The 24,466-nt window shown below is 45.2% G+C and overlaps 1 protein-coding gene across 2 annotated transcripts in view; it reads right to left on the bottom strand.

The window, feature by feature from the left end:
• The window catches only part of RHOBTB3 (Rho related BTB domain containing 3), a 153,436-nt gene that overhangs the window by 116,706 nt on the left and 12,264 nt on the right, over positions 1-24,466 (bottom strand). Inside the window, exon 2 of one of the 2 annotated variants that reach the window (XM_069751976.1) lies at positions 24,254-24,452. The exons of the other annotated variant lie outside the window; for it this stretch is intronic. Coding sequence (XP_069608077.1) covers positions 24,254-24,452 — 199 coding nt within the window. The remainder of the gene's footprint in view (positions 1-24,253; positions 24,453-24,466) is intronic. 2 annotated transcript variants of the gene reach the window in all.

Raw genomic sequence — 24,466 nt, 5'->3', positions numbered from 1 at the left:
ATCGAACAAATGTTCCATTGTTTCATCGTGCAACAAGATCACAGAAATTATCTCCGTTTTCTATGGCACCGAGACAACGACACCAACAAGGAAATGATCGAATACCGCATGAAGGTGCACATTTTCGGAAACAGTCCTTCTCCTGCAGTCGCCACCTACGGCCTACGTAGGACCGCCTCCGATGGTGCAGCAGAGTTCGGGAAGGATGCTCAACAGTTCGTTGAAAAGGACTTCTATGTGGACGACGGTCTTAAATCCCTGCCCACGGCGGAAGAAGCCACAGATCTGCTCAAATGGACACAAGGTATGCTTTCTAAAGCTCATTTAAGATTGCATAAAATTGCCTCCAATAGTGCTGTTGTTATGAAGGCCTTTCACCCTAATGATCATGCCGCAGAATTTAGGGACTTGAACCTAGGCTCAGACAATCCACCAGTACAGAGAAGTCTAGGCCTGAGGTGGAACTTGCTAAATGACTCCTTCAGCTTTCAGGTTAGTGGTGCAGAAAAACCATTTACTAAGCGTGGGGTTCTGTCAGTGGTGAACAGTCTATATGATCCACTTGGGTTTGTCGCACCCCTGACTATACAAGGCAAGCTCCTGCTGAGACAACTCTCAGAGTACATTAAGGACTGGGATATACCACTCCCTGCAGACAAACAACTAAAGTGGAAGTCATGGAGAGAATCTCTTTGCGCCTTGGATAAGATCCACATACCACGTTGTTACACTCCAGCATCCCTAACTACAAGTCAAAGGAAGGAGATTCGTGTATTCGCTGATGCCTCCACTGAAGCTATTGCCGCTGTCGCTTACTTGAAGGTTGTAGACTCTAACAATGAAGCCCATGTTGGATTTCTGTTTGGAAAGGCTAAACTGGCTCCTAAACCCGAGCACACCATACCCAGACTCGAGCTCTGTGGGGCTGTACTAGCCATAGAGATTGCAGACTTCATACAGAGCGAACTAGCTATTCACGTGGATGACATAAGATTCTACACAGACAGTAAGGTAGTTCTGGGCTACATATACAACCAGACGAAACGCTTCTACGTCTATGTCAGTAACCGAGTGGAAAGGATCAGGAAATCCTCCAAACCCCAGCAATGGCAGCACGTCCCATTCCATCTTAACCCTGCGGACCTTGCTACTAGACCAGTGTCTATTGGTGCCTTCGCAAGCTCTTCTTGGTTGACAGGACCGGAGTTCCTTCACGAACAGTGCAAAGAGACTGCCGTTGAAGACAGCTTCAGCCTTGAGGATCCAGATGTCGACTCAGAGATCCGTCCTGATGTCAGCACCTTCATCACCAAACTCAAGGAGGAGGTTGGCTTGGACTGTCGGCGTTTTGATCGCTTCTCAAGATGGACGAGGCTGGTTCGTGCCATTGCAAGGTTAGTACACATTGTACAATGCTATCGCAATAAGGACAGTAACACTGATTGTCATGGTTGGCATATCTGCCATAAGCCTCTCTCTGCAGAAGACATTGCTCTGAGTGAACTCATTGTGATACGCAATGTGCAGCAGAATGTTTTTCACAAGGAACTGGAATGTATACGTAAAAAACAAGACGTTCCTAAAAACAGCCCCATTGTCAACTTAAACCCAGTAATAGACGAAAGGTGTTTATTGAGAGTTGGTGGTCGTTTAAACAAAGCTAAATTGGATGAGGCAGAAAAGAATCCTCTAATTATTCCTGGTCATCACCATATCACCACTCTACTTATACAACATTACCATGAAAAAATCAAACATCAAGGCAGACACTTCACTGAAGGTGCCTTAAGAGCAGCAGGCCTCTGGATTGTGGGAGCAAAGAGACCGATTTCCCATTTAATTCATCATTGTGTTCAGTGTCGTAAGACAAGAGGAAAACTGCAACAACAACAGATGTCTGATTTGCCTGCTGATAGGACAAGCACAGAGCCCCCATTTACATATGTTGGCTTGGACGTTTTTGGCCCATGGGCAGTCGCTGCACGTCGGACCAGAGGCGGGCATGCAGAAAGTAAACGTTGGGCAGTGTTGTTCACGTGCATGAGTGTACGAGCAATACACATAGAAGTGATAGAGTCCATGGACTCCTCCAGTTTCATTAATGCCTTAAGACGATTCTTCTCCATCAGAGGACCAGTAAAACAACTAAGATCTGATTGTGGAACAAACTTTGTAGGTGCCTGTCGAGAACTACAACTGAATTCAACACCAGTCCAGAACTTCTTGACAACCAATGGCTGTTCCTGGGTCTTCAATCCTCCTCATGCTTCCCATATGGGCGGATCATGGGAAAGAATGATAGGCATTACTCGTCGGATACTGGAATCTATGCTGATGGACTCAAATCTTTCAAGACTCACTCACGAGACCTTGACCACTTTCTTAGCAGAAGTCTCTGCTATAGTAAACTCAAGACCTCTTGTACCCATATCTACGGATCCAGAATCTCCTACAATTCTCACTCCTGCAACTCTCCTCACCCAGAAACTTGGAACTGTTCCTAACCCGCCTGAAGACTCTGTGTCCGGTAACAAATATCAGAGACGGTGGAAATATGTGCAACATCTGGCTAATTGTTTCTGGAATAGATGGAAGAAGGAGTACCTGACACTTCTCCAAAAACGAAGAAAATGGCAACACGTAAAGCCAAATTTACAAGTAGGAGATATTATCCTCATGAAAGACCAGAAGGAGGAAAGAAGCACATGGCCTATGGGACTTATCTCTAAAACCTTTCCAAGTGACGATGGCAAGGTACGCAAGGTAGAAGTGACAGTTACTAAGCAAGGTGACCCCAAAACTTTCATTAGGCCTATATCAGAGATTATTTTACTCATACCGGTTGAGGATTGATTATCCATCCAATCAGTAGGAACTCTTTCAAGGAACTTCAACCTTTGGATTACAAATGGGTTGGAGACAGTTTGGCCTAGCGCGGCTTCTCCAATCCGAAGATGGGTTATCCTTTGGATTACTTCAAGAAATCGTTCTAGACTTGTTATTCAATATGTTATTGTTGCATTGCATGCGTTGTTTTTATCTTACAGGTTGAGGTATCCCTCCATGCACTTCTGGTGAACACTCCCAATTCGAGACTTATGGTATAGTGAAATCCAAGGATTTCAGACGGGGAGTGTGCTGCTCAGTTTATTATGATAGACTTTCAGCCATACATGGACCTTTTTGTAGTGCTAATAAGCCTGGTTCTATCATTTGTTATACTTTGCTGCCATCTACTGGCCGTTTGCTATATCACTGTAATATTTGTTATGGAATTTTCCCACAACACCTTTCTGTCTTTAGCTCCTCCTATCTTTTTCCTTCTCTTCCTGTTTTTGTACTCCGTGCCATCTTGGATCCCACATGTGCTGCAGAGCTGGAGAAAGGATTCTCTTGTTACCTCTAACCTGAAGCTTCTATTATCTCTATCTGGTGATTCTGTAACAGCTCTAACCTACAGTCCTCACTCTCACCAAGGTACTGTAAATAAACCTGTTGAACATATCACTGCATCATCCTTCCGGATCACCACGCGCGGCTGATAGAGACTGGTGGCACAGGTTGGCGAGTAACGCTACCTGCCATTGTTTATATAGCGATTTGTGATCACATCCCTCAGACACATCTCATCCACATATATCGGTGGCAGAATACTGTTGAAACAACATCTGTGTATATTTCCGTCCTTTTACAGTCCTAGAATGTAGAAAGACGATTCTGTATATTATGTTTAAAGGGGTAAATCATCAACATTCAAAAGAAAAAAATCCCAAGGCCCATACCCTACATATGTTGTGCTCAAATTGCAGTTAGGTGTGTAGCAGGGGAATGTGGTATTGTATGGGTTTAAACTCAGGAGTCATCAAAAAGATTTGGCTTTCCATTAGCCAAAGAATTTAAGATACAGGACTATGCCCAGACATTGAATCATTGCCCTGGGTGGAATAAACTTACTGGTTATGTTTTTGATTACAGTTGATGATCAACTTGAAAGAGGGATGCAAGGATGGTGCTGTGCACACCTTTGAAAATATCAAGATGTATGGGCATCATCAGCTTCCAGACCTACACTCCGCATGTGACTCCATGGAGTAGTCATTTCATTTTCACTCAGTACTCCCAAGTAGACTTTTGCTATTTCTACATCAGTCCTTTTGCTGTACTATCTTCTAATGTCCATATCAGCCCAATATTTTCCCAGGAATATAGGCTGTGACTGTGGACTTTCACTCTCATACTTTGCACAGCCCCACAGATACTTCACACCTCACTCATGGCCTTAGCTGGTTCTGCAATGTCGTCTACTTCACTTGCAGGCTTGTACTCTCTGTTAGGGTTACCAATTGCCACATCTGGGTGGGCCTTACTCACAGGTGGTTGGACCACACATCGCAGGCAGTCACTCATGCCCACAGGCACTCTAGTCTTCTGCAGCAGACCTCAAAACATTTACCAAGCAACAGCTCCTTGGTTTCTGTCTGAGACAACACTGCTTCTTAGGGCCCCTTTCACACATAATTTTTTGGCCGTCAGTCACAATCCGTTGGCTTGACGGATCCATCGTAGATTGTGAAAAACTGATGCGACGGATTCGTTTTTTTGACGGATCCGACTAGCGGATAAGGCGAAAAAACTGATTTGTCACATCATTTTTTCAATCCGTTTCTTCTGCTTTTTGACTGATCTGTTTTTTAAAAACGCCCAATGGCAGGCTCCCAAACGTCATTGGCTACTGGAAACCTATATATACAGTGTTTCTACACCCCATCTTTGACAGGTTGTAGAGCAAGTGGCAAAAATGGAAGGTGTGATAGCGTACATTGTGAAGATCTATGTGGATTTTACTTTTTAGGCGAATTGTTTGGAAGCGATCGTTCTTGAAAAGGAAGGAGAAAGACAGTGCGTCATGCATCTGCGTCGCCGTCGTTTTTGGATCCACCCTATCACTGTACTGAGAATGACATGTAGGGTGTATTCTACGTTATATATGGAGTTGAGAGGAAACCCCAAGAAGTTTTTTTTTAAACTATGTTCGGATGAAAGCGGAAAACTTTGATATTTTGGTTGCACGTGTTGGAGACCTCATCCGTAGAAACGACACCTATTGTCGCTTCTCAATTTCACTGGCGGAGCGTTTGTTGGTTAATCTTCGGTAAGCCATTTTTATTGTATCTCCTCCTGTTAAAGCAGACTTATAGCGGTAATGTTGTTGCTGGTAGTTTGTAGTAATTATTGCCTTTGCTTTTTTTAACAGATTCCTTGCAACTGGCGAATCCCTTTCCTCACTTCATTTCCAATTCCGACTCGGGATTTCCATTATATTGGGGATTGTAAAACACACCTGCTGCGCATTGTGGCACTGTTTACATGAGGAATATATCCCACATCCCACAACGGAGAGTTGGCTGGACATTGCTGAAAACTTTCAAAAGATTTGTCAGTTTCCCAATTGCTTGGGTGCAGTGGTCGGTAAACATATTCGGATCCTCAAACCAGCTGCATCTGGCTCTGAATATTTTAATTATAAGAAATATTTCTCCATCGTGCTTATGGCCATTGCAGATGCACAATACAAGTTCATAGCGGTCGATATTGGGGCCTGTGGCCGCTCCAATGACTCTCAAGTATTTAAATTGTCTGCAATGGGGCATCATTTATATGGAAACAGCTTCCAATTTCCACCACCAAGACTGCTTCCTGAAACCTCTGGGCCACCAATGCCATTTGTATGTGTTGGAGATGAAGCGTTCCAACTCTTGCAACACCTGCAGAAGCCATACGCAAGTAGTGGCTTGACACGAACAAAAAAAGTGTTTAATTACACTGGGGAACACAATTTTTTAGGAGTTAGGTCAGACAACTGTTCTAAACTAATTTTTGGATGCTGAATCCAGAAATGATCTCAGTTTTTCTCTATCACGTCAAGTTTTTGAACTATAGGATTTTTGTCTTCTCAAAAATATGTAAACTACTGTACCTAAAAAGTGTTTTGTTTTTTTAAATAGTACAAATAGGCATTTACGACGAGAGGAAGAAGGAGCAGACATGATCTGAAACAAAGGAAATACAGTGGGGCAAAAAAAGTATTTAGTCAGTCAGCAATAGTGCAAGTTCCACCACTTAAAAAGATGAGAGGCGTCTGTAATTTACATGATAGGTAGACCTCAACTATGGGAGACAAACTGAGAAAAAAAAATCCAGAAAATCACATTGTCTGTTTTTTTAATATTTTTTTTGCATATTATGGTGGAAAATAAGTATTTGGTCAGAAACAAACAATCAAGATTTCTGGCTCTCACAGACCTGTAACTTCTTCTTTAAGAGTCTCCTCTTTCCTCCACTACCTGTAGTAATGGCACCTGTTTAAACTTGTTATCAGTATAAAAAGACACCTGTGCACACCCTCAAACAGTCTGACTCCAAACTCCACTATGGTGAAGACCAAAGAGCTGTCAAAGGACACCAGAAACAAAATTGTAGCCCTGCACCAGGCTGGGAACACTGAATCTGCAATAGCCAACCAGCTTGGAGTGAAGAAATCAACAGTGGGAGCAATAATTAGAAAATGGAAGACATACAAGACCACTGATAATCTCCCTCGATCTGGGGCTCCACGCAAAATCCCACCCCGTGGGGTCAGAATGATCACAAGAACGGTGAGCAAAAATCCCAGAACCACGCGGGGGGACCTAGTGAATTAACTGCAGAGAGCTGGGACCAATGTAACAAGGCCTACCATAAGTAACACACTACGACACCATGGACTCAGATCCTGCAGTGCCAGACGTGTCCCACTGCTTAAGCCAGTACATGTCTGGGTCCGTCTGAAGTTTGCTAGAGAGCATTTGGATGATCCAGAGGAGTTTTGGGAGAATGTCCTATGGTCTGATGAAACCAAACTGGAACTGTTTGGTAGAAGCACAACTTGTCGTGTTTGGAGGAAAAAGAATGCTGAGTTGCATCTATCAAACACCATACCTACTGTAAAGCATGGTGGTGGAAACATCATGCTTTGGGGCTATTTCTCTGCAAAGGGGCCAGGACGACTGATCCGGGTACATGAAAGAATGAATGGGGCCATGTATCGTGAGATTTTGAGTGCAAACCTCCTTCCATCAGCAACGGCATTGAAGATGAAACGTGGCTGGGTCTTTCAACATGACAATGATCCAAAGCACACCGCCAGGGCAATGAAGGAGTGGCTTCATAAGAAGCATTTCAAGGTCCTGGAGTGGCCTAGCCAGTCTCCAGATCTCAACCCTATAGAAAACCTTTGGAGGGAGTTGAAAGTCCGTGTTGCCAAGCGAAAAGCCAAAAACATCACTGCTCTAGAGGAGATCTGCATGGAGGAATGGGCCAACATACCAACAACAGTGTGTGGCAACCTTGTGAAGACTTACAGAAAACGTTTGACCTCTGTCATTGCCAACAAAGGATATATTACAAAGTATTGAGATGAAATTTTGTTTCTGACCAAATACTTATTTTCCACCATAATATGCAAAAAAAATGTTAAAAAACAGACAATGTGATTTTCTGGATTTTTTTCTCTCAGTTTGTCTCCCATAGTTGAGGTCTACCTATGATGTAAATTACAGACGCCTCTAATCTTTTTAAGTGGTGGAACTTGCACTATTGCTGACTGACTAAATACTTTTTTGCCCCACTGTATGTACATATGTAAATAAAACACTGAGATGGAAAGTTACAAGCTTTGAAAACTAACAAAGAAAAAAATCATAAAAGATATATAAATTACAACTAAGCGCCCAATGTAAAGAGAAAAGCTATCACAAATCCTATTTATTCCTACTATGATAAATTTGTGTAAAGATATTGATAATTATGACGTATTGGGAGCTGCACACACCTCTCACCACACTGTCTCAGTTGTGACTACTCTTACAAGTTGCCACGTAGCTCTATATGAGTCGATTTGTAATCAGATAACAAGTCTTATTACAGATATCAGTGCAATTGTGCTTCTCTGGCAGGTAAGTTGTGGAGGAAAAACTTGACGTGCTAGAAAAAAACTGACTACATTTTTGGAATCAGCATGCCAATTTTAGTATAAATCAGCTCAAAAACCTAACTCAACAGAAATTTTTTTTCAAATTGTTCCCCAGTGTTATCACTTAACACGAAGAATGGTTGAGGGTGCTTTTGGCATTCTCACATCCAAATGGCGAGCTCTGTTGACCACTATTAACCTGAAGACTCACACTGTGAATGAGGTGGTGAAAGCTTTGTGTGGTCCTGCACAATTTCCTAATATGCAAGAAACAGATTGCCATGGATGACAATTTGGTAGAACCCTCCTTGTATGATTATCAGAATATTACTTTTCGAAGTCCTGTGGCAGTTTCAAGAATGAGGAACAAATTTGCAGAGTACTTTATTTCACCTAAAGGAAGAGTAGAATGGCAGGATGACATGGTTTCATATCTTTATCTTTGATATAATGTATGTTAGAGTACCAAACTTATTGCAGTTTTCATATTTGTGATTACACCATGAATTTTTTCTATTAACCAAAGTTTTGTATCTTGTTACCCAAAGTATTGTACCTTATCATTAAATAAATGAAAGACAATAAAGCTTTTTATAAAAAAAAAATATATTTTTATTTAATTAATAATTATAAATTAAGATAGTTTGGGGTGGAGATAGTACTGTAGGGGCTGACAGATTGGACCACTTCGACAGTGGGAGTATGGAGAGCGGATCGTGGTGGTGACAGATCGGAAGGTAAAACAGAAGGTGAAGGAGTGAAGAAACCAAGAGGATGGGTGGACAAAAAAACGGGAGTAGAGATGGGATTTGGTAAGGTTTGAGGGGTGGAGTGGAGGGATTGGGAGACAGAAGAGGTGGCGGGTGCAGACGAGGGTTGTATTTGATGCATGATGGGTGTGGAAGGAGACTGGTGGTCGTGGGCAGGGAGTAAAGGTTGGGCAGGGAGTGGAGGCACAAATGCTGTGGTTGGGAACTGGTATGGGGCAGGAAGCTGGTACGGGGCAGGAGGGGGAGAAGGGACACTGGTTGGAGGGGGGACAGGTACGGGAAGAACTATCGGGGAGGGTGGAACCTGCGCTAGAGGAAACTGGCAGGCTTGCAATACATGCATCTGCTCATCAGGAGATAGCTTGTCTATGTGCTCGACTACTGCCTGGAAAAAGGATTGATTGGGCAAATTACTTGCATCTAAATGCATCCTATCCTGACCCGTGCTCAATTCAAGCATACTGTTGTGCATGAGGTTGAATCCAGCACTGATTTGCTCAGACAACAATTTCAACGAGTTCTGGAAGGATGTATTTAGATGCAAAAACTCGGGTGCATAGTTCTTTTCCTGACCCCTCTGGCGCTGGTGCCCAGAACCCAAATGTGTTCTGTAGGTGGCAGCAGTGTCAGAGGGGTGGGGTAAAGGGAAAGCTACCTCGTCATCAGCAGCTTCATGTAACAAAGAAGAAAAAAAAAATAGCCAGCTTACCACCTCGGTGTGTAACAGCACGGACTCCAAGCGGACCACTTGAGTGATGAATGAAAAAAGCAGGATTAGTCCAGCTGATAAAAACGCTTGTCTTTATTCCAAATTCGTATAAAATAGTGACATGGCACCCAGAGTCAGGAGCACACTGTAAAGCCTGTTAAAAAGACCCAAAAAAAAACCATTACACTCAAATCATCCACATAAAGTTGAAAAAAAAAAAGAAAAAAAAGAAAGGTAGTTACTCTCTGCTGACCACCTCGATGCTCATGCTGATGACCATGGGAAGCGCTTTGAGGAGGTCTACATTGAGCCCCAGAATCGGAAGACTATAAAAAATAGAAATATTATGTGATTGTAATGTAGGCTTATGTGTTGTGTGTACTGTGATGTATGTGAAGATCTGTTTTTTATGTGCTGGGTGTACTGTGATGTCTGTGATGATCTGTTTCTGTGATGCATGTAAGAAACTTACACTCTGTAAGCCCGCTCCGGGTTTTTCTCCACCTCATCCGTCTCCTCCTGGAAGCACCTCTGATGCTGCAGCTTCCTGTTAAACAAGAATTAATGCATATAGGGTTATGTGTACAAAAAATGTTAGCATCACAAAAAAGAAAGAAAAAAAAATATTTACCTCAGTTCGCTGACAATGTGAGGGAGGGTTCCCAGAAAAAGACATGTTTACTGAGACTGGCTGGCCTGGCTGTGTGGCTGGTAGGCCTGGCTGTGTGGCTGGTAGGCCAGGCTGTGTGCCTGGTAGACCTGGATGTGTGCTTGTTAGGCCTCGCTGTGTCACTGGTAGGCTGGGCTGTGTCACTGGTAGGCCGGGCTGTGAGGCTGGTAGGTCTGGCTGTGTCGCTGGTAGGCCAGACTGTGTCGCTGGTAGGCCTGGCTGGGTCGCTGGTAGGCCTGGATGTGTGCCTGGTAGGCATGGATGTGTGCCTGGTAGGCCTGGATGTGTGCTTGGCAGGCCTGGCTGTGTGCCTGGCAGGCCTGGCTGTGTCGCTGGTAGGCCTGGCTGTGTCGCTGGTAGGCCTGGCGGGGTTGCTGGACACCAACTCCTGCTGGCTGGTCTCAGCCTGGCTGGACTTGTGTGGGGAGAATTGGAGTGGGGATGGGGAGATTTATTATGTGTGGGGAAAATTGGAGTGGGGATGGGGGTGTTTAATGTGTGTGGGGAGAATTGGAGTGGGGATGGGGGATTTATTATGTGTGGGGAGAATTGGAGTGGGGAACGGGGGATTTATTGTGTGTGGGGAGAATTGGAGTGGGGATGGGGGGATTTAATGTGTGGGGGAGATTTGAGGACACAAAATGAAGAGCAAAGGGGGAGATGGGGGCATGTGTGAGGAAACAGTACAGGGGAATGGGGGGCATGTATGAGGAAACAGTACGAGGAATGGGGGCATGTGTGAGGAAACAGTACGGGGGATGGGGGCATGTATGAGGAAACAGTATGGGGGAATGACGGCATGTATGAGGAATACTGGGGAATGGGGGCATGTATGAGGAAACAGTATGTTGGAATGAGGGCATGTATGAGGAAACAGTACTGGGGAACGGGGGCATGTATGAGGAAACAGTATGAGGGAATGGGGGCATAAATGAGGAAACGGTATGGGAAATGGGTGCAGACAGTATGGGGATCGAATGGGGGAATGTATGCGTACACAGTATCAGTAGTGATGTGAAAAATATATGTGGACAGAGTACGGGGAGTGAGGGTGATGGGATGTGTGCAGAAACAGTATGGGGAGTCAGGTGAGCAGGCAGTATAGAAAGTGAGGGGGTAAATATATGAGGAGACAGATGGTGAACAGGGGGGATGTGAAAGGAGACAGTATAAAGAGGGAGGGGAATAGTGTGAGGAGACAGTTTGGGGGGAGAAAAGTGAGTGGGCACAGAATAGAAACTGAGTAGTGGGGGCGTAGCATGGAGGGACAGTGTAAGGGCAAGGCCAGGACAGGATAACAAGGAGGGGGGGGGGGGGGAGGGTGATGAGAGAGTACAGTATAAATACTAGGTCCTATCGGGGGGACACAGTATGAGAGTACAGTGTGAAGAGGGGGCCAGTATGGAAAGAAGAGGTCAGTGTAAAGAGCATGTATCATCAAAAGGACAGTGTGAGGGTCATATTTTGAGCAGACAATATAGTGAGGGGCAATTTTTTATTCAGGAGCATTATACTGACACTTATATCTTTAAGGGTATCATGTGGAGATTTTCTGCAAAAGAGCGGAGAAGATGGAAGTCTGCAGAGATGGCTGTGGATGAGAAAACTCATCATGGGGTCTGGACAAGATGAAGAAAAGAAGGAGAACGACTCCAGAGACAACGTCATCTGTAAGGTACCTGGATGTAAATGATAGCACTAAGTACAAGAAAAAAGGCACGGCACTGCTCTCATTTATAACCATTGAAAACCATAAAAGACCACTGCTATGTGCCGCTGCTGGGTCTGAAGATGCCGAGAGGACAACCGGCTGCACTTGAAAGCAGAAAATGCACGAATCCAACAAGAAAAAAATAAAAGAAAGTGCACTCACCGGTCCTTCTGAATTATTCAGCCTTTATTCAGAATATACACAGGTGACTTACGGGAGAACGTAGAAAAACGGCCGACGGCCGTTTCGTCGTAGAAGTGCAGTCGCACGAAACGGCCGTCGTCCGTTTTTCCACGTTCTCCAATAAGTCACCTGTGTATGTTCTGAATAAAGGCTGAATAATTCAGAAGGACCGGTGAGTGCACTTTCTTTTATTTTTTCTTGTTGGATACCTGGATGCAAATGTTATTTGTGATACTAACTAATTCTCATCTTTTTATTTGTTAGGAGCATTAAAGGGGTTGTCCAGTTTTGCAATGAGTCTGCAGTCATTCTTTGTGACTGCAGACTTCTAACTTCTCACATTGCGCACTGCACTGGTATCTACCGGAGGAAAAATGCCGTTGTATCACTGAACGCGTTTCGAACACGTATAGTGTTCTTAGTCTTCAGTATCACAATGAGCAGTCAGATTCAGAATGAAAATGCCCTGATCAGGTGAAAAACATACAAGATAATTACCAAACGTGATGAAACACAACAAACGTGAATAACAGATTAAGAAAAAATAAGTTAAATATAGAAACAGAATATATGAACAAGAATTGAAAAGTAATAAATGCATATATTAATAGTGCAACATAATTTCCTTTTTTAGGTTTAACCTCAAAGGCACCCGAGTATTTAATAAATAAATCCCATATGCCTCCCTATCACTTAATTTATTCTCCCTATCCCCACCACGTAAATGTTTATAAATTTGCAACAGTTTGCCTGTTGTGAACTTTAATAAAATGATTTGAAGCATTAGAAATATGACGGGTTGTAGGTTGAATGATATCATATAAATGTTCTCTGAGCCTGTCTTTTAATTTTCTGATGGTTGAACCTACGTATAATAATTTGCATTCAAAGCATTCAATGATATATACCACATAATTACAATTGCAGTTTAAGAAGCTTTTATTTTAAAATTTTTTTGATTTTTTGAACACGAGAAAGTTGATGTTTTTTTAAGCATAAACAGGTCTTACAAGGGTGTTGTCCGCATCTGAAAAACCCTGTGGTTGATAACCAGTTTGAGGGATTCTTCATTTTATTTGGATTATAAAGGCTAGGAGACAAGTAGTTACCCAAAGTTGGGGCTTGTCTGGAAACTACTTTTATACCACTTTTTAGAATTTTGTCCATAATATCATCATCTCTTAGGACATTTAAATTACGATACACAATGTCAGAAGTCGATTTAAAATGTGTACTATATGTGAAAACCAATACTGGTTGTTCTTGAAACGACTTAGACTCCCTGACAGAAGTTATGTCGCTTATCCATGTTATGTAAATAAAAGCTTATAACCTGACGTTAAATTCATCCATTGGTTGTATAAATTATTCTTTTGAAAGCTGAAACCCTCCGAAATGTGGTTTAGGTTAAGAAAATAAATTGGCATCAATGCAGAAATATTGATCAGTTAATGGACACAGAATGGTCATATTTTGGCAAGACAAGTTTTGTCGCCTGATCATATAATGCACCCAGTCCTAGTTTACATCCTCACCTGTGCTCAGTGAATGATCGGTTAATTAGAGTGTGTGTATAAAAAGAAACCCAGCACCCCAGACCTTCACTTAAACTGCAACTTGAGTTCTGACAACATGCCAAAAATCCACCCTGCTGCCAAAGCCTGGATTATCAAAAGGCTGAAGACCAGATCCACTGCAGAGGTGACTGGCACCTTTAATGTGTCTTAGCGTCAAGTACAAAGAATTAACAAAAGATTTGAAGAGACTGGAGATGTGTTTGACAAGCCCAGGTCTGGCAGACCCTGCAAGACAACTGCTCAGGAAGAACGTTTGTTGGTTAGAAAATCCAAAGCAAGCCCCTCTTTCACTGCAGCAGAGCTCCAACTGGACTGGTCACCTCAAGTCCCTGTGTCAACTAGAACAGTTTGTAGGATTCTGTCTCAAAATGGCCTCCATGGTCGAATCAGTGCCCAGAAGCCAGCACTAAAGAATCTTCAGTAGAATTACACCACAGCTGACGCAAATACTGCAGGAGACCTACTGGAGCCCGTATGGATCCAAAATACACCCAGAAAAGAGTTACATTTGGTGGTGGAAAGATTATGGTCTGGGGTTACATTCAGTATGGGGGTGTGCAAAACATTTGCAAGGTGGAAGGCAATATCAATAGTCTAAAATATCAAGACGTATTAGCTACCTCTTATATTCCAAATCATAAAATGGGTCAAATTCTGCAGCAGGATGGTGCTCCATCTCATACATCCATTTCTACAACAAAGTTCCTCCAGGCAAAAAAGATCAAGGTGCTCAAGGACTGGCCAGCCCAGTCAGACATGAAAGTTATTGAGCATTGCCTTCCGCAGGCGTGTACTACGGAGGACACAGCATGAACTTCAACCCAATATTGCGGCCAGCATGCAGCCAGCGGGTAATGAAAGGGTGAATCAAACACCCGAAAACCCCGCCCATATGACCGCAAACCTGTCCCGCCAAATTCAGTTGACAGGTTCCCTTTAAATTTTGTTTCGATTACAGACCTTGGACTCAGATTCAGAGCCAGAAGCCTCTGTAATAAGTTCTGACCTCGTTTTGGTAGAAGCAATATTGACGGCACGGTCTATAGTCCAATGCGGATATTTCCTATTTGTGAGACGTTTTCTGACGTAATTTTTTTCAAGATTAAAAGCTACTTCATTGCTGCAATTCCTTTTGGCCTTAAGTATTTCACCAACAGGAATAGCATGAATTGTGTTGCGGGTGAAAACTGTGCGCATGCAATATTGTGCTCCCTCAGTTTTCTTGTGGTATGTACTACTACTACTAATGATCTCAGTGGGTTTGCCTGAAAGATGTAAGTCCAAAAAAGTAATACATTCTTTATCAAAAATATGAGTAAACTTCAAATTAAAAAGATTATTGTTCATATAATACATGAATGAAGTTAGTGAATCTGGGTTGCCCTCCCACACCAGCAGTGGGAGAACGGGGCCACAGACATCACACAGGGGGTCCCAAACAGCGCACATGGGATCCCAGACAGCGCACAGGAGGCAGTGACAGCACACAGGGGCCCTGCGCGCTGTCTCTTCCCCCCTTGCACACTGTCACTTCCCCCTCCCTTGTGCACTGTCTCTGCCCCCCTGTGCGCTGCCTGGGGCCCTGTGTGCGGCCTGGATCCCTATTCACTGTCTCTTCCCACTTGCACACTGTCACTTCCCCCTCCCTTGTGCACCGTCTCTGCCCCCCTGTGCGCTGCCTGGATCCCCATTCATTGTCTCTTCCCCCTTGCACACTGTCACTTCCCCCTCCCTTGTGCACCGTCTCTGCCCCCTGTGCGCTGCCTGGAGCCTTGTGTGCTGCCTGGATGCCCGTTCACTGTCTCTTCCCCCCTTGCACGCTGTCTCTTCCCCCTCCCTTGTGACTGTCTCTGCCCCCCTGTGCTCTGCCTGGGGCCCTGTGTGCGACCTGGATCCCTATTCACTGTCTCTTCCCCCTTGCACACTGTCACTTCCCCCTCCCTTGTGCACCGTCTCTGCCCCCTGTGCGCTGCCTGGAGCCTTGTGTGCTGCCTGGATGCCCGTTCACTGTCTCTTCCCCCCTTGCACGCTGTCTCTTCCCCCTCCCTTGTGACTGTCTCTGCCCCCTGTGCTCTGCCTGGGGCCCCGTGTGCTGCCTTCGGCCTGTGTGCTGCCTGGGGCCCCTGTGTGCTGCCTGGGACCTCGTGTGCTGCCTGGGGCCCCTGTGCACTGTCTGGGCCCCCGTGCTCTGCCTGGGGCCCCGTGTGCTTCCTGTGCGCTGCCTGGAACCCCGTGTGCTGCCTGGGGCCCCCTGTGTGCTGCCTGGGGCCCGTGCGCTGCCTGGGGCCCCGTGCGCTGCATGGGACCTCATGCGCTGCCTGGGGTCCAGTGTGCTGCCTGGGGCCCCATGTGCTGTCTTGGGCCCTGTGTGCTGCCTGGGGCCCCTGTGTGCTGCCTGGGACCTCGTGTGTTGCCTGGGGCCCCGTGTGCTGCCTGGGGCCCCGTGTGCTGCCTGGAGCCCTGTGCGCTGCCTGGGGCCCCGTGCGCTGCCTGGGGCCCCTCTGTGCTGCCTGGGACCTTGTGTGTTGCCTGGGGCCCCGTATGCTGCCTGGGACCCCGTATGCTGCCTGGGACCTCGTGTGTTGCCTTGGGGTCCTGTGTGCTGCTTGGGGCCCCTGTGTGCTGCCTGGGGCCCTGTGCGCTGCCTGGGGCCCCTGTGCGCTGCCTGGGGCCCCGTGCGCTGCCTGGGGCCCCTCTGTGCTGCCTGGGACCTTGTGTGTTGCCTGGGGCCCCGTATGCTGCCTGGGACCCCGTATGCTGCCTGGGACCTCGTGTGTTGCCTTGGGGTCCTGTGTGCTGCTTGGGGCCCCTGTGTGCTGCCTGGGGCCCTGTGCGCTGCCTGGGGCCCTGTGTGCTGCCTGGGGCCCCTGTGCGCTGCCTGGGGCCATGTGCGCTGCCTGGGGCCATGTGCGCTGCCTGGGGCCCCTGTGCGCTGCCTGGGGCCCTGTGCACTGCCTGGGGCCCCTGTGGGCTGCCGGGGCCCCTGTGGGCTGCCTGGGGCCCCTGTGGGCTGCCTGGGGCCCTGTGCGCTCCCTGGGGCCCCTGTACTCTGCCTGGGGCCCTGTGCGCTGCCTGATCTACAGCAGCTGGGGTATATTCTGACCTGGAGGGGTATAATCTGGCCTAGGCGACTTTAACCCTGGGTATATTCTGGGCGGGGGGAAGGTGGGTAATCTGGCCTGTTACACCGGTAAGTATGTATTGCAGCATTATTCTCAATAAACTTTCTGAACTCAATGCTTCACCTTTTTTTTCTGTCATTACAGACTGCCTTTTGGAATGAAGCGTTGGTAATAAAATTAGAAAATGTACAATGAAACTATTATGTGAAAATGTGGCTATAGAAGTAAGCGTGACTAGATGAGTATTTCAGAAATCCAGTATGCTACAGGACATTCCTGTGAAGGACAATACATTGAAGGACATACATTCTTATGATTAGTTTCCAGTAAGGGTCCTTTCACATTGCATTGTGTGTCCCCGTTGGGGCATATGTCCGAAATCCCCCACAAAACAGGGTCTAGACGTATGCGCCGACGGACTATAGACTGCAATGGTGATGACAGCGCGAACATGCTCTATGCTGTGGACGTTCTTCGGGAGTGTACACCTACAAGAGGCAGACACTCAGACGCAGTCTACTACACCTACTGTAGGCGTACACTCCAGAAAAAAGTGCATGGCAGAGGGCACGTTCACTCTGCCTTCACCATTGCAGTCTATGGTCCCGTCGGCGCATGCGTCCGGACACAGTTTTGCAGGGGATTTCAAACTGATGCTGGGAAAACACAACGCTGTGTGAAAGCACCCTTAGGCTGGAGTCACACTAAGCGTGTTAAAAAAAGGTCTGATTCTCACTGCTGAGAGTCACACGAGTGTAATGTAAGTGTCATGGGAGCATCATGCATTACATTCCGATTTTTCACACCTAGCATCCGATTTACATCCAAATGCAGTGCGATTGCTACCCGATAGCAATGCGATTTTAACATGGGCTTTTACATAGAGCAAATCTCTATGTCATTTATACATAGTTTTCAAAGGAAATATTCTTCAAAACACCCAGGACCTGTCTGACGGCACCGTGAGCAGAGGAACTTTCCATGCAGCCTGCCATTTAGATGTAGCAGAGCTAGACCCGTCGTGGGACAAATGGCTTAGCAGCATCTCTGCAGAAAGGTGAGGAATATTGTTGATTTTTATTTTTAACTCTTTTGCAGATGACATGGGCATCAGTGGAATGGTCGTGGTCATAAGTATGGTTTAATTATATTTATTAAAGGAGTCTGTGTCATTCTTTCCAAGGACTTTATCCTGGGTGTCTGTGTTTTCATACAATGTGACTATGGGTTTAGTAATGGGGGCATCTTATAGATGCCTCTCCATTACTAACCTTGGGGCTTGATGTCACCTGACAATACAAAGGTGACATCAACCCCCCCAACCATCACCCCACTTGCCACAGCTACAGGGCAAGTGGGAAGAGAGAGGCTAAGTGCCAGAATTGGAGCATCTATCAAGCAGGCAATCGCCACATGTATTCAAGCTGTCTAGCAGCTGCAAATCATGCAGCTGCACCAACAAACTAAATCTCCGAGCACACCAAAATACTCGGAGACAACCCAAGCATGCTCGGAGAAACTCTAATAACATGCATACTCGCTCATCACTAGTGATAATTGTAAGTGGTATGTGTGGAGAAAACCAGGCACTACTCATCACCTGCCCAATACAATCCCAACAGTGAAGCATAGTGGTGGCAACATCATGCTATGGGGTGTTTTTCAGGTGCATGGACAGGACGACTGCTTGCCATTGAGGGAAACATGAATGTGGCCAAGTACAGAGATATCCTAAATGGAAACCTCTTCCAGAATGCTCTGGACCTCAGACTTGGCCAAAGGTTCTCCTTCCAACAAGACAATTACCCTAAGCACACAGCTAAAATAACCAAGGAGTGGCTTCAGAACTCTGTGACCATTGTTGACTGGCCCAGCCAGAGCCCTATCCTAAACCCAATTGAGCATCTCTTGAGAGACCTGAAAATGGCTGTCCACGAACGTTCACCATCCAACCTGATGGAACTGGAGAGGATCTGCAAGGAAGAATGGCAGAGGATCACCAAATCCAGGTGTGAAAAACTTGTTGCATCATTCCCAAGAAGACTCATGGATGTACTAGCTCAAAAGGGTACGTCTACTCAATACAGAGCAAAGGGTCTGAATACTTATGACCATGTGATATTTCAGTTTTTCTTTTTTAATAATTTGCACAAATTTCTATATTTCTAGGGGGGGGGGGATGTTTCAGTCAAGATGGCGTGAAGAGTGTAATTAATGAGAAAAGAATGAACATTTTTTGAGTTTACCAAATGGCTACAATGAAATTAAGAGTGAAAGGGGTCTGAATACTTTCCGTACCCACTGTATCTATGTAATCTATGTGTGTATATCTATTCTAACCTGTCACACTGTGATTTTACTGTACTCAGCACATGAATTGCCAGCTTTGTGTGTGTGTGTTTTGATGAATATTTCCTTTGAAAACGATCTGTAAATGACAGAGAATTGATCTATGTAAAAGCTCATGTTAAAACTAGTATTGCAATCAGATAGCGATCGCACTGCATTCGGACCGGTTTTTCATATGTTTAGTGTGATTCCGGCCTAAGCAGAACAATTAAGCTCAGAACACGTTATGCTGTAACACAATAAGCTATCAGTGGTTTGTTCTGGAGTGTAAACTGCTATCACTGTATTTGCAGCAAAAAAGTGAGAGGTAGATAAAACATAACTTACTAAATACATACTAAAAATGGAGCCACATAAAATTAAAAACAGAATCAATCTCAAATAGTAAAATGTATCCTATAACTATACACAGTGGGGAATTTCATACACTGCCGATTTTGAAAGTTTTCACACCTACAAAGAATGGAGAGGTCTATAATTTTTATCGTAGGTACACTTCAACTGTGAGAGACAGAATCTAAAAATAATAAACAGAAAATCAAACTGTATGATTTTTAAATAATTACTTTTCATATTATTGCATGAAAAAAGTATCTGATCACCTACCAACCAGCAAGAGTTAACCCCTTAGCGACCGCCGATACGCCTTTTGACGGCGGCCGCTAAGGGTACTTAAACCACAGCGCCGTTAATTAACGGCGCTGTGGAAAAAGTGAACAGCGCCCCCCAGAATCGGATTTTCTCCGGGGTCTCGGCTGCCGGGGGTAGCCGAGACCCCAGAGAACATGATTCGGGGAGTTTTGTACCCACCCCGCATTTGCGATCGCCGGTAATTAACCGTTTACCGGCGATCGCAAAAAAAAAAAACGCGATCTCTTTTTAATTTCTCTGTCCTCCGATGTGATCGCACATCGGAGGACAGAGAAAAGGGGTCCCAGGTAGCCCCCCAATACTCACCTATCTCCCCCGGTGCTCCTCGTGGCTCCTGGTGGGCGCCGCCATCTTCAAAATGGCGGGCGCATGCGCAGTGCGGCCGCCGGCCGGCCCCGCAAGAATCTTTGGGGTCTCGGCTGCCGGGGGTAGCCGAGACCCCAAAGAGCATGATCGGGGTTGGTTTTACCGACCCCTGTTTTGCGATCGCCGGTAATTAACTGTTTACCGGCGACCGCAAAAAAAAAAAAAAAAAGTAAAGTGTAATTCTCTGTCCTCTGATGTGATCGCACATCAGAGGACAGAGAAATAGGGGGATTCGGGGACCCTGTCATACTCACCTGTGTCCCTGGATCCTCCTGCTGCTCCTCCTGGCCGCCGGCACAAGAAAATGGCGGGCGCATGCGCAGTGTGCCCACCATCTGTCTCCATCTGCTGGCCGGCAGGAGAACAGCAGTTGGGGCTAAAATTAGGGTTAGGGTTAGGGCTAGGGTTAGGGCTAGGGTTAGGGTTAGGGCTAGGGCTAGGCTTAGGGCTAGGGTTAGGGCTAGTGCTAGGGTTAGGGCTAGGGTTAGGGCTAGGGCTAGGGTTAGGGCTAGGGTTAGGGCTAGGGTTAGGGTTAGGGCTAGGGTTGGGGCTAAATTTAGGGTTAAGGTTGGGGCTAAATTTAGGGTTAGGGTTGGGGCTAAATTTAGGGTTAGGCTTCTTTCACACTTACGTCGGTACGGGGCCGTCGCAATGCGTCGGCCCGACATACCGACGCACGTTGTGAAAATTGTGCACAACGTGGGCAGCGGCTGTAGTTTTTCAATGCATCCGCTGCCCAATCTATGTCCTGGGGAGGAGGGGGCGGAGTTACGGCCACGCATGCGCGGTCAGAAATGGCGGATGCGACGTACAAAAAAAGTTTCATTGAACTTATTTGTGCCGACGGTCCACCAAAACACAACTGATCCAGTGCACGACGGACGCGACGTGTGGCCATCCGTCACAATCCGTCGGCAATACAAGTCTATGCAAAAAACGCATCCTGTGGGCACATTTGCAGGATCCGTTTCTTGTCCAAAACCACGGATTGCGACGGATGCCAAACGATGCAAGTGTGAAAGTAGCCTTAGGGCTAGGGTTAGGGTTGGGGCTAAAGTTAGGGCTAGGGTTGGGGCTAAAGTTAGGGTTAGAGTTGGGATTAGGGTTAGGGTTTGGATTAGGGTTGGTATTAGGGTTAGGGTTGGAATTAGGGTTACGCTTGGGATTAGAGTTAGGTTTGGGATTAGGGTTAAGGTTAGGGTTGTGATTAGGGGTGTATTGGGATTAGGGTTAGGTTTGAGGTTAGGGTTGAGATTAGGATTAGGGGTGTGTTGGATTTAGGGTTTTGATTAGGCTTATGGTTAGGGTTGACATTAGGGTTGTTTTGGGGTAAGGGTTGTGATTATGGTTAGGATTAGTGATTAGGATTATGGATCAGGTTGAGATTAGGGTTAGGGGTGTGTTGGGGTTAGGGTTGGAGATAGAATTGGGGGGTTTCCACTGTTTAGGTACATCAGGGGGTCTCCAAACACGACAGCCAATTTTGCGCTCAAAAAGTCAAATGGTGCTCCCTCCCTTCTGAGCTCTGCCGTGCGCCCAAACAGTGGGCTACCCCCACATATGGCGCATCAGCATACTCGGGATAAATTGGACAACAACTTCTGGGGTCCAATTTCTCTTGTTACCCTTGTGAAAATAAAAACTTGGGGGCTACAATATCTTTTTTGTGGAAAAAAAAATATTTTTTATTTTCACGACTCTGCATTCTAAACTTCTGTGAAGCACTTGGGCATTCAAAGTTCTCACCACACATCTATATAAGTTCCTTGGGGGGTCTAGTTTCCAAAACGGGGTCACTTGTGGGGGGTTACTACTGTTTAGGTACATCAGGGGCTCTGCAAACGCAACATAACGCCCACAGACCATTCTATCTAAGTCTGCATTCCAAAACGGCGCTCCTTCACTTCCGAGCTCTGCCGTGCGCCCAAACAGTGGTTTACCCCCACATATGGGGCATCAGCATACTCAGGATAAATTGGACAACAACTTTAGTGGTCCAATTTCTCCTGTTACCCTTGTGAAAATAAAAACTTGGGGGCTACAATATCTTTTTTGTGGAAAAAAAAATATTTTTTATTTTCACGACTCTGCATTCTAAACTTCTGTGAAGCACTTGGGCATTCAAAGTTCTCACCACACATCTAGATAAGTTCCATGGGGGGTCTAGTTTCCAAAATTGGGTCACTTGTGGGGGATTTCTACTGTTTAGGCACATCAGGGGCTCTCCAAACGCGACATGGCGTCCAATTTCAATTCCAGCCAATTCTACATTGAAAAAGTAAAACGGCGCTCCTTCACTTCTAAGTTCTGCGGTGCGCCCAAAAAGTGGTTTACCCCCACATATTGGCGTATTCAGGAGAAATTGCATAACAAAATTTATGGTTACATTTCTGTTTTTACACTTGTGAAAATAAAAAAAATGGTTCTGAATTAAGATGTTTGCAAAAAAAAGTTAAATGTTCATTTTTTCCTTCCACATTGTTTCAGTTCCTGTGAAGCACGTAAAGGGTTAATAAACTTCTAGAATGTGGTTTTGAGAACCGTGAGGGGTGTAGTTTTTAGAATGGTGTCACACTTCATTATTTTCTACCATATAGACCCCTCAAAATGACTTCAAATGTGATGTGGTCCCAAAAAAAAATGCTGTTGTAAAAATGAGAAATTGCTGGTCAACTTTTAACCCTTATAACTCCCTAACAAAAAAAATTTTGTTTCCAAAATTGTGCTGATGTAAAGTAGACATGTGGGAAATGCTATTTATTAACTATTTTTTGTGACATATCTCTCTGATTTAAGGGCATAAAAATACAAAGTTTGAAAATTGCAACATTTTAAAAATTTTCGCCATATTTCCATTTTTTTCATAAATAATCGCAAGTAATATCGAAGAAATGTTACCACTAACATGAAGTACAATATGTCACGAAAAAACAGTCTCAGAATCAGCGGGATCCGTTGAAGCGTTCCAGAGTTATAACCTCATAAAATGACAGTGGTCAGAATTGCAAAAATTGGCTCGGTCATTAAGTACCAAATTGGCTCTGTCACTAAGGGGTTAAGGCTCTCACAGACCTGTTAGTTTTTCTTTAAGAAGCCCTCCTACTTTGCACTTACTACTTGTAGTAATACCTGTATGAACTCGTTACCTGTAGAAAAGACACCTGTCCAAAAATTCAATCACACTCCACCCTCTCCACTATGGCCAAGACTAACGAGCTGTCTAAGGAAACCATGGACAAAATTGTAGGCCTGCACAAGGCTAGGATGGGCTACAGGACAATAGGCAAGTAGCTTGGCGAGAAGGCAACAACTAATGGCGCAATTATTAGAAAATGGAAGAAACACAAGATGACTGTCAATCTTCCTCTGTCTGGGGCTCCATGCAGGAATCAGTCCAGAACTACAGTGGAGGACCTAGTCAATGACCCAAACAGAGCTGGGACCACAGTCTCAAACATTACCGTTAGTAGAACACTATGCCATCATGGATTAAAAATCTGCAGGGCACGCAAGGTCCCCCCTGCTCATGCCTGCACATGTCCAAGCCCACTTGAAGTTCACCAATGACCATCAAGATGATCCAGAGGAAGCATGGGAGAAAGTCATGTGGTCAGATGAGACCAAAATAGAACTTTTTGGTAACAACTCCACTCATTGTGTTTAGAAGAAGAAGAAGGAGGATGAGTGCAACCCCAAGATCATCGTCTCAACCGTGAAGCATGGTGGGGGAAATATGATATTTTGAGGTATACTTTTCTGCCAAGGAGACAGAACGAGTTCACCATATTGAAGGGAGGATGGATGGGGTCATGTATCGCAGGATTTTGGCCAGCAATCTCTTTCCTTCAGTAAGAGCATTGAAGATGAGTCATGGCTGGGTCTTCCAGCATGACAATGACTCGAAACACACAGCCAGGGCAAGTAAGGAGTGGCTCCATAAGAAGCATTTCAAGGTCAGACCTCTCCATTCTTTATAGGTGGGAAAACTGCAAAATCATCAGTGAATCAAATACTTATTTAACCCAGTAGAGTGTGGAGTATCTATTTGCTAAAGAAACTGTGTATATAGTGTGAGAATGCTTAATCTAATTTCATAATTAGTTTTAAATATTTTTATTCATTTTTAGCACTTACCCAGTCCTTACACTCATGCACACAAATTTCCACATTGTCCAGAATCTTGGTTCGGTAGACCCTAAAAGCTGAGCGGTTATCCTCTATGTGCAAGCCATTAGATTTGCTTCCAAAATAGTAAGAGATCAGATTCACATTCTCTTCATTCTCAAATAATCCAGTGTTCTCATTCCCGAATGACACAATCTGAATAATTGACCTTAAACAAATATA

The sequence above is a fragment of the Ranitomeya imitator genome, chromosome 1, assembly GCF_032444005.1.
Source record: "Ranitomeya imitator isolate aRanImi1 chromosome 1, aRanImi1.pri, whole genome shotgun sequence".
Taxonomy (NCBI): domain Eukaryota; kingdom Metazoa; phylum Chordata; class Amphibia; order Anura; family Dendrobatidae; genus Ranitomeya; species Ranitomeya imitator.
Note: the sequence above shows the minus strand (reverse complement) of the source record. Positions and strands in the feature narration are given on the sequence as shown.